At 41.9% G+C, this 14,956-nt stretch overlaps 2 protein-coding genes across 3 annotated transcripts in view; both read right to left on the bottom strand.

Annotated features, from left to right (window-relative positions):
- The window catches only part of LOC134355734 (UDP-glucuronosyltransferase 2C1-like), a 31,392-nt gene extending 16,807 nt beyond the window's left edge, over positions 1-14,585 (bottom strand). Inside the window, exon 1 of the mRNA XM_063066073.1 lies at positions 14,446-14,585. The gene's annotated coding sequence lies outside the window, so the exon portion shown is untranslated. The remainder of the gene's footprint in view (positions 1-14,445) is intronic.
- Positions 2,643-14,585, bottom strand: LOC134355732 (UDP-glucuronosyltransferase 2C1-like). Of its 2 annotated transcripts, XM_063066071.1 has the most exons (3): positions 14,446-14,544; positions 11,122-11,182; positions 2,643-4,872 (listed from the first exon to the last, which is right to left on the bottom strand). In XM_063066071.1, exon 3 carries the CDS (start codon positions 4,844-4,846, stop codon positions 3,233-3,235), a length of 1,614 nt encoding a protein of 537 aa, XP_062922141.1. In that variant the 5' UTR covers positions 4,847-4,872; positions 11,122-11,182; positions 14,446-14,544; the 3' UTR covers positions 2,643-3,232. The 2 variants fall into 2 exon arrangements, with proteins under 2 accessions (XP_062922141.1, XP_062922140.1); XM_063066070.1 differs by lacking the exon at positions 11,122-11,182 and having other exon boundaries at positions 2,645-4,872; positions 14,446-14,585.
- Positions 14,586-14,956: the final 371 nt, after the last annotated feature.

Consider the following 14,956-nt stretch of genomic DNA (forward strand, 5'->3'; position numbering starts at 1 on the left):
AAGAAAGAACAACAGCACCTCTATGCTCTTAGGAGTTGTAGAGATCCAGCATGACATCTAAAACTTTGAAAATCTTTTGTAGATGCACTGTAGAGAGTATATTGACTGGCTGCATCACAGCCTGGTACGGAAACACTAATACCCTTCAACAGAAAATCCTACAGAGATTAGTTGATATTGACCCAGACCCAACCAACCACGGAGCATATTTACACAAAACGCTGCAAGAGGAACGCAGCATCCATCATCAGGAACCCTCAAAATCTAGGACATGGTGTCTTCCCACTGCTGTCATCAGGAAGAAGGTTCAAGAGCCTCACGACTTTCACTACCTGGTTCAGGAGATTTACTATCCACGAACCATCAAGCTCTAGAATCAAATGGTTCAGCTTCATTTTTCCCATCATTGAAATGTTCCCACAACCTATAAATTCACTTTCAAGGACTGTTCATCTCATGTTTTCAATATTTGTTGCTTATTTATTTATTAATATTACTTCTTCTTTCTGTGTTTGCACACTTTCTAGTATTCTATACTCTGGTTGAACGCCCTAGTTGGGTATTGTATTGATTCTGTTATGGTTATTATTCTATAGATTTATTGAGAGGGCCCATAGGTTATATATGGTGACATACAGTATATGTCCTCAGATAATAAAATTTACTTTGAATTTTGACAAAGGAATCTGTAAGTATGAACTCAAAGTGAGCACTTTCAAATTGTTTTAACAGTGTTTTGTTTTGAAACAGTGTTATATTAAAATCTTGATGCCATTGATGACATTTATATTAAAAATTCATCATTAACTTTTGGAAGATATTATGATGCCATTGTATCTAACCATTCTTCGACCTCTTCAATGACAGATCCACAAGTCTCTTCATCACCTTATTCTTCAGAAGTTTATCATATTTTTTTTGAATTTGATCAACACTGGATTGATGGAGATCAGAACATTCTTATATTAGCCAAGATGAAGAGTAACAAAGCATTGTGATATTGCGTCCATGTTGTTTCCATTTTCCTATTGGAAACTCCGTATTGATCCAATGACCTTCATCCATAGGTATAACCAATATTTCAGTCCCTTCGGTACCTGGACAAGACATGTGATGAAAATGATACGAAGTGTACTTGTAATCTGTATTTCCATCCAGTACTATCCATCATGAAAACTATCCATGATGCTAGATGGGGTGCTTTGAGTATGTCAGAAACTGCTCATCCCCTTGCATATTCATGCACAATGGTTTCTAGATTTTATAGAGAATGGTGTGAGAAACAAAAAAAAAACACCAGTGAACGGCAGTTCTGTGGGTGAAAACGTCTCATTAATGAGAAGTGTCAGAGGAGAAAGGCTAAAGTGGTTCAAGCTGACAGAAAGGTGACAGTATTTCAAATAACTACACAGTAAAACAGTGGTATGCAGAGGTGCATCTTGAACACACACACATCAAATCCTGCAGTGGATAGGCTACAGCAGCAAAAGACCAGAAACATACACTCAATGACCAATTTACCAGGTGCAGGAAGTCAAAGTTACCTGTAAGGTGTGCTACCAACATACAAGGGATCTTAAACTGCAGACAAGAGGTTGTCACCCTCTACATCGTTAGGACTGTAAATATATTTCATGATCGTACACAATCACGTTCCCTTTTGCAGTTTCTGCTGCACATGCTGTTGACGATATGGCCTTTATGATTATTTGTCTGCAGATCTTAGAATAGGCTTATTAATATTGCTTTAATTGAAGAAATTATTCCGTGCAAACAAGTTGTTGTCACTGGGGAAAAATTACACAGCACAACATTTTTGCACACATTGGTCATTACAAATTGAAGGGAACATTGCAGGATGTACCTAATAAAGTTGCAACTGTGTACATAAATACTAACTATTGTGAGATTGTACACAAAGCACTAAATAATTAAGTGATAAAAATAGATTAGATATCAGACAAACAAAGCAAAAGCTCTAGACAGATTACATCAACATACATCAAAGTTGCTGGTGAACGCAGCAGGCCAAGCAGCATCTATAGGAAGAGGTGCAGTCGACGTTTCAGGCCGAGACCCTTCGTCAGGAGTTAGTCCTGACGAAGGGTCTCGGCCTGAAACGTCGACTGCACCTCTTCCTATAGATGCTGCTTGGCCTGCTGCGTTCACCAGCAACTTTGATGTATGTTGCTTGAATTTCCAGCATCTGCAGAATTCCTGTTGTTTGAGACAGATTACATGTTGGGGTATCACATCTTAGAGCAAATATAACCACAATTAAGGAGTGATAGGATAAAGTATAAGGACAATTTGCATCACCTAGGCCTGTGTTCAATTGAACCTTGACATTACAATGATGTATAGATACAAATGGATATAAGTTGGAGGAGGGGTATACAAGTGTAAGCATTTTGCATGTTACAAATTTAGGATATTTGCAACTCTTTTCACTCAAGTTACTTCAGCTACTTAGTCTAGAGCTGGATTCCAAACTGGGGTCCGCAGAACCCCTGTTTAAAGGTATTGGTCCACAGCATGAAAAAGGTTTGGGAACCCCTGGTCTGGAGGGATAATTGGTTGATGAACATTGATAGATTGTCGTTGAGCAAACATGTTAAGGTTAATGTATACAATACATTGATCGAATCTGAGTGACTCAGCAGGTTTAGGGAACTGTGTGGCTCATTCCTCTTCAGATCACTTGATATTGCTTCCCATTTGTCTGCAGATGATATGTGTAAATACATTTTTCCTGCACATTGAAAACTACTTGTTCTGTATTGCAATCAGCATCAAAGATACATTTGACACTGAATATTGACCTTTCTTGCATAATTTTTAGACCAAAATTTCACTAGGATTCATGAGTGATAAAACTAATTAGACCGACATGAAGAATCATTAAAATCAAATAACTTTCAAAAGAATATTTCTTTATTCTTAGATCAGCTGAATTAGTTTGTTTTCTCTTACACCTCTGGTCACTTTACTCTTTTACGTCCCCTGTTTTCCGGGTGAAATATGGATCAGCTAGTTATAATTCTTTTATGCATATCAAAGCACAAAGTCTATTATATAATGTGTCTATTGCTGGTGATTTATTCTCAAAATAACCTTCGCTAAATTCATGCAATCTGGAAAGAAGGTTCCATGCATTAATTTCAGAAAAAAATCAATTACTGTAAATATAAAGAACATAAAACACCATATCCCAACACAAGATAATGTAACCTCACTCAGTCTTTTGCTTTCTTCTACATGCCATACGACAAAGTTTCTTCAGTGCTACAACCACCAGCACTGTGAGCATGAGGAACATGGACAACAGAAAAACCATCACATCCACACAATAGTAAGTGTACCAGGGCAGTTGGTAGGATTCAGAGCGCAAATGCCCTGCTCCTTTGTGTCGGGCAACATACTCAATCCAGAAAATAGCTCTCTCCATTGGCGACTCTGGTTGGTCCCGGTGGAGAGCAGAGAGTTTCTTCATGTTATCCCGGTAAAATGTGCCGTTTATCACCTCATTAAGTGCCTGCAATAGATCTGTTGACTGCAGAGTTGCAACATTAAGCATCTTTGCTGCACCTCGGGATTCAAGTCTGACTACATTGTCAAACTGGTCAAAAATAAGAGGCATGCCAATCACTGGTACCCCATGGTAGATGGCCTCATAAATACCATTGGTACCACCATGAGAAATGAAGACTCGTGTGTTGGGGTGTCCCAGAAGGTGGTTCTGAGGGATCCATTTTTTCAGTAGTGTATTATTACCTATATTGGGAAGGATTTCTCCATCGTATCTCCAAATAACCTTCTGGGGTACTTGAGCGAATGCCTCAGCTATTTCCATTGCAATCTGCTTTGGTAAGGAATCAATAAGGGATCCTAATGACATGACAATAAGTCCATGCTTCCCTGAGCTTTGAACAAACTCTTCAAACTCTGCCGCTAGTGGTCGGGCTGGTTTACACTGGAAGCCTCCAATGTACACAAAATTTGGCATGGTGGGTCTTGGGAATTCAAACACAAAATCGACTCTCATCAGCACCACATCAGCCCTCAAGAGAAGTGTTTGGATGTCTGTGTCTGGTCCCAGATGTCGATGACAGATTTCATTATGAATTGGGTATATAAATAATTTTGCGGTGACTAGCTGAATAAGATATTGCACAATGTTTTCTGTTCTCTGGAGAAAATTCATTTTGTCTGTAAAGTGTGTGTCTGGATAGGGGATGTAAGAAAGTGGCAATGGGGAAAAATGAGAATGAGCTTCTCCAATACTATGCCATCGAACATTATACACCATCGGGATTTTTAAATAATAGGCAAGCATAGGACCAGCAACTAAAACAGGATCTGTAAGCAATATCTCAAAATTTGCATTCTTCAGTTGGTTTAACAAGCTTTTGTTTTCAAATATTGCACTGGTTTTATTCTGAAGCAAGCTATGTAAATAATACCTGAAAACATTTGAATATAACTGCAACTTAATTTTGCCCCATGTTGTCCAACCATTCTGGAAGCTTTCCAATGAATTTTGCACAAGCAATTTAATCAGCTTGATAGGACTAGGTTGTTCAATGTATTTTTCACTTTTAGTCGTTATGAATTCAAAGAGATCTGGTCTTTCTTTTATATAGAAATTTGATGAGTAAGAAAGCACTGTGATATTGTGTCCATGTTCTTTTAGTTTTTCTATTAGTATCTCCATAATGATCCAATGACTTCCATCCACAGGCACAACCAATATTTTAGCCCCTTGTGTAACTGGACAAGGCAGCATGATGAAAATGCTAAGAACACATGCAATCTGCAATCTGCCTTTCCATCCAGGACTATCCATCTTGAAAATAGCTGATCACACCGATCCTGTTGTAGAGTTAATTAGAAATGTTGGTAAGCATAATAATAAATAGGCAACAAAAATATTTTACATGTAGTAGTGTGTTTTCTTGTCGCCACTTTAACTCTACTCACTGTATGGACACTCCCGGTTGTAGCTGAATTTGAACAACATACAACATACAAATATAATTTGGAAGCAGAACTCAGCTGCACAACTAGGTCACCTTTCTGGTTCAAGGGTAACAAGTTACAACAGGGATAGTGAGCAACAGGTTCTTTTCTTAAGCTCAAAGAGCAAGACTTTGCATTGCAAATACCAGAAAAAATCCTGATTTATACTTGTTCATACGAGCTACGCCGTAGGCCTGATTTATACTTCTGCCATGCCCTACGCCGTAGTGAGCATGCATTGTTGTGTCAGCATCGCTCTGCAATTCACCACCAAAACGCTAGTTGGTGGTGGGGTTTTTATGCCACTGTGCTGAGTTTCTTTGTGAGAGAAATGGACGAGGAAATACATTTCAAATATTTTTGGATGACAGCAGGTAGATTTGATGATTTGGTTCATCGTCTCCAACCATTTATTTTGTATCAGTGTACAGACATGGCGGAGAAAAGCAACTGGAAATGCGTAGGAGGAAATGCGATGCTACCAAGCGGACCAATCACAGTTATTGCGGTCTGCATCACCACGACGCGCGAGTTACTTTTTAGGGGAGGTGCATGTCACCCTACGGCGTAGGGTACGCGGTACCTATGGCATACAATTGACGCAGAAGTATAAATCAGGCTTTACGAGGAGTGGTGGAATGGAAAGTTCTGACTTTTTATGCCCCATAGCAACAAATCCTGATCAGGAATGTATATCTTCCACCACAAAGACCTGAGATTCCCACTGTTACATTTTCTGGTTTGGGATATCTTGTAATGTTTGTTCATTTCATCCTCTCAAGGTGAGAATGGGGGAACATCTGAGTTATACAGCCTGTAACATTAAAACATATGTAGCTATTGTAGGACAGGCCATATTTGAAGTGTGTGCTGAATTTATGGCGATATGGTTAAACCACAAAGATAAGGAAGCTGTAAATTTGAGATTCATCGATGTACACTCAGAGATCACTTTATTAGGTACACCTATACACCTGCTGTTTAATACAAATATCGAATCCATCTTAAGGCGATGTGGCTGAGGGTGAGCAACGACTTTATGGTGGTTTTCAAAGTAAGAAATAAAACTAAATATTTTCTTTATAACATATTTCCTATAAATATTCATGGTACACGGTCACTGCAAACAACGAGAAAGCAAGGCTGAGTTGAGGGTCGAAGTGTGCATACAGGAGCAAGGACAAGGCACGTTCAGACAGAGTCAGAGTCGAAGCAAGCGGAGTGGAGGAGTCTCAGAGCCCTTGCACCGAAACCGGTAGTCAGAGATTTGCTCCATCTAAGCATCGGACTAATTTGGAAATATTGGGCATGGGCTGAAGTATGGCGGGTAGAGGGAGGAGGAAGCAGCGGGGGGGCGGGGTCTAGGCCCAGAGTGTATCGATGCAGCTGGTCCCAGACTTTGAGAGAGGAATGAACCGATCTTCGGAGGATTTAAATGCCAGGCCAGATGATTAATAGGGCAGGGTGTCAGGACTGGAGGCAAGGATGGGCCAGTTCTGCTGGCCGCTCTGCAACGTTGCCTGCACTCTTTGCTGAACTGAGGCTGAGGCTGTGGGCCTGCTCCGGCCCATCTGGGCTCCATGACTGAGGCTGTGACAGACATCCCACCTCTCCTGGAAGTTCCGGGAGTCTCCCGCATATCGATAGTGGCTCCCTGAAGCCCGGAAATTATATACAATATCCCGGAAATAGCTTTTTTTGAGAGGGAGAGCAAGCATCCTGTTTGGTCTTTCTTTGTGCTAAGAGAGGAAACGATATGACTTGGCGATATGAATCAGCTGCACTTTTCCTCATTCCCTGTCATGCACTTTTGAATTTTATCGCACATGAGGTCATCAGTGACCCAAGACGTGCAAAGGAATGGGTCCGTGACCCATTTGTGAATGTCCCAGGTGCATCATCCATGTCAGCGTGGGAAAAAGGTCCACTCCTCGAGCTTGCAAATGATAATGGGCTGAAAAGTATGTTTGACATAACATCTCCGCCGGCATTCTGGATCAAAGTCAAGGCTGAATATCCTGAGACAGCCACGAAAGCACTGAAAACGTTGCTTCCATTTCCAACATATTTCTGCGAAGCGGAGTTTTCTGCAATGAATGCAATGAAAACTAAATCGCAGAATAGACTGGACATGAGGAACCCTCTTCGAGTATCGCTGTCTCCCACCACCCCTCGATGGGACCGTGCTGTTGCAGGAAAACAAACCCAGGGCTCCCACTGATTCAGCGATATTGGTGTGTTACAATGATTTTATATGTTCATACGAGGAAAATATGCGCTGTGTATTAAATATCCAAACGTTACTTAAAATGTTATGATGCTACTGACTTATAAGTGACTTATATTTCAGTGGCCCCCAGCCTCCGGGCCGTTAAGAATACAGCAGTGGCCGGAACGCACCCAGAACATCTTTAAGATAAAAGCCAAAATCAATAAGCTAATTAGTTAGGTACCAGCTGGCACGTAAATGTTGGTCCAGATCAGAGGCGACAATCAATTAGCTTGTTTATTTCGGCTTTTTACTTAAAGATGTGCTGGGTACCTTCCGGCCACCACTGTACCTCTGCATTCTTCGCGGCTCAGAGGTTTGGGACCACTTTTATAATTGACTTATCACTACATTCATGCAAGGAAAATATGCACTGTGTGTTTAATATTAAATTCGCAGGGGTCCCCAACCTTTTTTGCAGTGCGGACCAGTTTAATATTGACAATATTCTTGTGGACCAGCCGACCCGGGGGAGTGGCGGGGAGTAGGGTTGCCAACGGACAAGAATAGCAGTCAAATACATTGTATTTACCCCGAGAAAGACGACAATGTCCATGAAGCCTTGCGCGGGCACCAGAGCGCATGTGCCCACCGATTTTTTTCCAGCAAATCGTTTTTGGCGATTCTGTTCGGGGGGGGGGTTGTTAATCACGACTGGAATATCGGTGATCAGTGGCTAATACACTCAATTTAGTTTCTAAAAGGGTTTATCTAACGAATTTAATATTAAACACACAGCGCATATTTTCCTCGCATGAATATTGTGATAAGTCAATTATCAAGGGAGGACAGGGGAGCTTGAAGTAAGTGTTGAACGAACTTCCAGTAAAAGTGGTAGAGGCAGGTTTGATATTATCATTTAAAGAAAAATTGGATAGGTATATGGACAGGAAAGGAATGGAGGGTTATGGGCTGAGTGCAGGTCGGTGGGACTAGGTGAGAGTAGCGTTCGGCACGGACGAGAAGGGCCAAGATGGACTGTTTCCGTGCTGTAATTGTTATATGTTATATAAGTAAGTCAATAGCATCATAACATTTTAAGTAACGTTTGGATATTAAACACACAGCACATATTTTCCCGTATGAACATATAAAATCATTGCAACACACCAATATCGCTGAATCAGTGGGAGCCCTGGGCTTGTTTTCCTGCAACAAGATGGTCCCATCGAGGGGTGATGGGAGACAGCAATACTGTACTCAAAGGGGGTTCCTCATGTCCAGACTATTCCGCAAATTAGTTTTCCTTGCATTCATTGCAGAAAACTCCGCTTCGCAGAAATATGTTGTAAGCAACGTTTTCAGTGCTTTTGTGCCTATCTTAGGATATTTAGCCCTGACTTTGATTCGGAATGCCAGCAGAGATGTTATGTCAAACATACTTTTCAGCCCGCCGTCATTTACAAGCTCGAGGAGTTGATCTTCTTCCCGCGCTGACATGGATGACACGTGCGTAGTGACCTCGCGTGCGTTCAAGCTCAACAGTGGCCGTGACAGGGAATGAGGAAAGGTGCAGCTGACTCATATCGCCAAATCATATCGTTTCCTCACGGCCCGGTAGCGCATGCTTTGTGGCCCGGTGGTTGGGGACCGCTGCATTAGATAAACCCCTTTAGGAACGAAATTGAGTGTATTAGCCACATAAAGTGACTTATACTTGACTTTTCACCTATATTCTGGTTACATTTAACACCCACCAACGCCACCGCCCCCCTCCGTCGGCCAGTCCGCAAGAATATTGTCAATATTGGTGCAAAAGAGGTTGGGGACCCCTGATTTAAACTAGCTGGCTAGCTGCCAAGGAGCTATGCTATTGATGTTCTATGTGATGATGCCAAACTCCCTGCAGACTTGCTTAAAGTTGTAATAGAATAAACATGATAATATAATATAAGTACATATTTTAATGTCACATTTGTGCATATACCCAACTTGGTTTACAGATTAGACAAAATCACTAACCAAACTATTCCATACACCCTTGGAGGTCGACGGGGGGGGGAGCCGGGGGGAGATATGGGGTTGCGGGGGGCGGGGGTGCTACCTCCCTGAAATAAGTTTTTGCAGGGTGGGACGTCTGCTGTGGGCCTGCTCCGGCCGGTCTGGGCTCCATGTCTGAGGCTGTGGGCCTGCTCCGGTTGGTCTTGGCTCCATGGCTGAGGACTGAATTTCGTTCTAAATGCTTTTTGCTTACTTTCATTGCTTGCACCTAATAAAGTCGCCGCTGCATGCCTAACTTTAACTATTGCTGAGAGGAGAGGATGGGATAACTTTGCCAGAAAGTATCACTGAAACATAACAAGTATTGCTGCTGATTAATTACCTCAGCGCACCATGTCAATGTTGTATATGTGGTCATGTGGATTTGGTGAGACACGAAAACTGTCCCTTGGTTTAAGCCTGAAACTAGAACTTATTTTCTCTATCCAAAGTTACTTTGATTTACTAAGATAGGTGAGCCAGATTGGTGAGGAAGGGGAGATGAAGTGAGAAACTGAGAGGTCATATGTGAAAAAGGGTAAAGGGCTGAAGGAGATGGAATTTGATAAGAGAGGAGAGCAAACAATGGGAGGTAGGGAAGGAGGAGGGGCACCAGAGGGAGTTGATAGGCAGGTAAGGAGAAGAGAAAAGTTAAGAGGGGAAACATAATGGGGAATGGAAGAAGGGGGGAGGGGCATAAATGTTCAGAAATTAGATAAGTCAAGGTTCATGCCATCAGGGTGGAGGCTACCCAGACAGAATTCACACCTGAGAATGGCCTGATCTTGCAGTAGAGGAGTCCATGGATGAACATGTATGAATGGGAATGGGGATTGGAATTAAAATAATTGTCCACCATATAATCCTTCTTATTACAGACAGAGCAAAGGTGCTCAACAAAGCAGTCCCCCATTGACACTGGGGTCTCACTGATGTAGAGGAAGCTGCATCGGGATCACCTGATACAGTTAAAGTGTTGCCTCTCCTGGAAAGACTGTTTAGGGAGGTGAGGAAGGAGGTGAATGGGCAGGTGTAACCCTTCTTCTCTTGCAGGACTTGTTTCTTCAAGGACTTGTTGCCTGCTTGTGCATTTTCTTCACAGACAAAGGAAGAAGGGACTCTTTGAATGACAGGTGATGCTCAGCACAGAGAAATAAGTGGGAGGTCAGACGATACAGACATCAGACACATGATCTGGACACTGAATGAGCATTGTTGTGCCCACAGAGAAAGTGGGTTTTGGAGGATCGATCAGGCGGATCGATCCAAATTGCTATTCCACCGCTGAAGAAGGGGTTGACTGGTGGGGAGTTGTCTATGTGTCCACCCTTGCCGGGGTGATAGCTCCACCACAGGAAAACCGGTCCCCCGGTTAAAGTCAAGGTCGGTGACTTGTAAAGGATTTCGGAGGACGACGAGCAGATCGACGGCATCAGCTCACCTGAAGACTCAACTCACTCTCTCTCTCTCTGTCTCTCTCTCTCTCTCTCTCTCCATCACTACTCAACTAAATACCACGAACTGAATTGAACTGAACTTTACTCAACATCATAAGACTGTATCTTTTTACCCCTAGACTTAAAGAAGCTTGGTTTTCATACATATATATTCCACACTTACTTTTATATATAATCTTTGCTAATCTGTGTGATTTATTTACATTGATATTACTGTAGTGCGTAGTTACTAATAAATATTAGTAGTTTATAGCAATACGAGACTCCAAAGTGGTTTCTATTTCTGCTGGTTTCTTTATCCCCGTCACGGGGTACGTGACACTGTTTGAGATATCCTGTAAAGATTGTCAATTTCATCCTCTCAGGGTGTGAATGGGGCACATGTGGCTTACTCACCCTCCAGCAGTCATAGGTAGGGAGGCACAGGACCTCTGTCGGACAGGGCACAGCCCAAAGTCTAAATTGAAGGTGATGTAGTTAAACTTCAAAGCGATAAAAAGCTGTAAATACCAGCTGAGTTAAAAGACCATCTCTATCTAGAATCAGAACCAGGATTACTATCACTGAAATATTACTGGTTTTTTTTGCAGCTGCAGTACAGTGCAGGGCATTAAAATTACTATAAGTGACAAATAAGTTAGTAAATACATAATCACCATATGAATCGAGAAATTCAGAAATAGATAAACATAGTACAGATAGATAGATAGTGTGAAGGAGGAATAGAGAGGTCGTGGGGTCATGGAACATTCAGAAATCTGATGACGAAGAGAAGAAGCTGTTCTAAAAACCTGAGCGTGCACCTTCAGGATCCAGCACCTCCTCCCTCATTGTAGCAATGCAAAGAGGGCATGACTGTACACAATACTCCAAATGTAACCACAGATTCATCTTATATAATCGCAAAGTAACTTCCCTACCCCTAAACTTGATGCCCCAGCTGGTGAAGGCTAGTATACTAAATGCATTCTTCACCAACCTGTCTACTTGCACGGCCATCTTCAGTGAGCTATGCCCTTGTATTCCCTGGTCCCTCTGTTCCACAGCCCCCATCAGTACACTAGCATGAACTCTATATGTCCTACCATGCATTTTCCATGTCCAAAATGCATCATTTCACAGATATGTAAGTTAAATTACTTTTGCCATTCCTCAGCTCATCTCTCGAAGTGATCCCTGAAATTCATTAAAATTTGCTTCATTATCAAGAAGCCCACAAAGCTTTGTAGTTGCACTGGAGCTGTTAATCATGTCACGTACATTCATATTCCAAATAATTTACATTTATCATGAATAATAAATATTATAATGTAAAGGAACCCTTAGAGGGCAGTGATCATAATATGATTGAATTCATACTGCTGTTTGAGAGGGAGAAGCACAAGTCACATGTATCAGTAGCGGAATGAAATAAAGAGATTTTGGACCAGTGGAAAATGATGCTAGTGAGGTATTAAAGTGAGATAAAGAAATGGCAGGTGAATTTAATGGGTACTTTGCATCTGTCTTCACTGTGCAAGACACTAGCAGTGTGCCAGAGGTCTGTGATTGTCAGGGAGCAGGAGTGCTATTATAAGGAAAAAAATGCTGGGAAAACTGAAAATTCATAAGGTGGATAAGTCACCTGGACCAGATCGACTACATCCCAGTGTCCTGAAAGAGGTTAGTAAGAGATAACGGATGGATTGGTCATAATCTTTCAAGAATCACTTGATTAGGGAATGGTCCTGGAGGACTGGATGATTGCAAATGTCGCTCCACTCTAAGAAGGGAGTAAGGCAGAAAAAAAGGAAATTACAGCACATTTAGCTAAACCTCAGTGGTTGTGAAAGTGTTGGAGTCTATTATTAAGGATGAGGTTTCGGGGTACAGTACTTGGAGACTAATGATAAAATAAGGTCAAAGTCAGCATGGTTTCTGTGAAGGGAACTTTTGCCTGATAAATCTCTTAGAGCTCTTTGAGGAAGTAACAAGCAGGATGGACAAGGGAGAGGCAGTGAATGTCATTTGCTTGGATTTTTAGTACCCATTTGATAAGGTGCCAAACATGAGGCTGCTTAACAAGATAAAATCCAGGGCGTTACAGGACAGACACTGGCATGGATAGAGGAATGGCTGACAGGTAGGATGCAGCGAGTGAGCAGGGCCTTTTCTGCTTGGGTACCATTGACATGTGGTGTTCCTCAGGAGTCAGTATTGGGGCTGCTACTTTTCACATTGTTTGTCAATGATTTGCATAACGGATTTGATGTATTTGTGGCAAAGTTAGCAGATGATTCACAGATTGGTGGAGGGGTAGGTAGTGCTGAGGAAGCAATGCGATTGCAGCAGGACTTACACAAATTGGAAGAATGCGCAATAAAGTGGCAGATGGAATACAGTGTTGGGAAATGTACAATAATGCATCTTGATAAAAGGAGGAATAGTGTGGAATATTATCCAAACGTGGAGAAAATTCAAACATCAGAGTTGCAGAGGGACTTAAAAGACCTCGTGCAAGATTCCCAGAAGGTTTATTTACAGGTTGAGTCTGTGCTAAAGAAAGCAAATGCAATGTTACCACTTATTTCAAGGGAAATGGAATATAAAAGCAAAGAGATAATGCTGAACTTTTATAAGACATTAGTCAGGCCACAATTGTTGTATTGTCAATAGTTTTGGGCCCCATATCTCAGAAAGAGTGTGATGTCATTGGAGAGAGGCAAGAGGAGGTTCACAAGGATGATTTTAGGAATGAAAGGGTTAACTTATGCGGTGCGTATGGCAGCTCTGGGCCTGTACTCACTGGAATTTAGAGGAATGCATGGGGATCTCATTGAAACCTACCCAATGTTGAAAGGACTGGATAGGGTGGATGTGGGAATGATGTTTCCTACCATGGGGCTGTCCAGTACTAGAGACCACAGCCTCAAAATTGACGGGTGACCTTTTAGAACAGATTTTTCTTTCAGCCAGAGACCAGTGAATCAGTGGTGTGCTCTGCCACAGATTGCAGTGGAGGCGAAGTCTCCGGGTATATTTAAGGCGGAAGTTGATCATTCCCTGATTGGTCAGGGCATCAAGAGATATGGTGAGAAGGCGGGTGTATCGGGATGAATGGGACTCGGGATCAGTCATGATGGAATGGCGGAGCAGACTCGATTTGCTGCTCCTAATTCTACTCCGATGTCTTTTGGTCTTATGGTCTTATAACACTGATCGGAGGTCCTCCACGCCCTCCAGTTGGAGAATTGGCATTCTGCTTCTTACCCCACACGAGTCATATCCCCTCAGTCAGAGAACTGACTCCCTGCTTCCTCACATCGAACCAGGTCTGAATCCACCTCAGTAGCTCCCCCTGAATCCCATGCGACCGAACCTTCCAAAATCGGACTGCCATGTAGAACCTTGTAATCTTCTTAATGAAATTAGACATTCTCCACTGCCCTAATTTCATGTATTCTTATAGTTCTTTCCCTGAAAAGCTTCAAAGGATTTCGGAGATGTGACCTCCCAATCAGCTGTGCTGAATGAACTACTTCCCTTCATGGAACGTACATTGTCGACTCTTGCTCAGTGGGCGCTGGAAATCAGAATTTCCGTTCCGTAACATCTTCCCTGAGGTGGTAATTTTAATATTTTGCAACACAAGTGCATTGCAAATGTTCTCAGTCTCAAACTGGTTATAAAATGCATCTAAACTAACCTCGGTTCGAGATAAAATTACAATTGTACACTTACCGATAAAGAACACCTTGCGAGTACAGTAATAGAAAGTTTTTCTTTGAAGTTGTGATTTCAGCAGACAAAAGGTGACCTGCAGATATCAGCTGTTTCGTGACAAAGTCTTGGAGATTGGGTAATACTGAGTGCGATGCGTTCACATTCAGTTCAGACCTGCCGAATGTTTTTATCAGAATGAACAACTTTGTTTGGCTCGTATCCCATGAGTCAGAACAGAGTCAAATTCAAAGTCATGGTCAAGTTTGTTGCCAAATGCACAAGAACATGTACGCACAGCTGCAATGAAAAATTTAGATTCAAGCAACGTTACAGGACGTTTCAGCGGCGTCGACAGGGAAATATTAATAAAGGATAAATGCAACCTCTTGATTCTCTAATTCCAAATTTCTCGGAATATAAGCATATGAACAAACTTTTAAAGTAACGTTGACCCTATATTATTAAGATGTGCTTTGTGACAATCTTTAAGTTTCTCAGGAGTTTTGGCTCATGAAGCTTCTAATGTCCT

The sequence above is a fragment of the Mobula hypostoma genome, chromosome 13 (assembly GCF_963921235.1).
Source record: "Mobula hypostoma chromosome 13, sMobHyp1.1, whole genome shotgun sequence".
NCBI classification, from domain to species: domain Eukaryota; kingdom Metazoa; phylum Chordata; class Chondrichthyes; order Myliobatiformes; family Myliobatidae; genus Mobula; species Mobula hypostoma.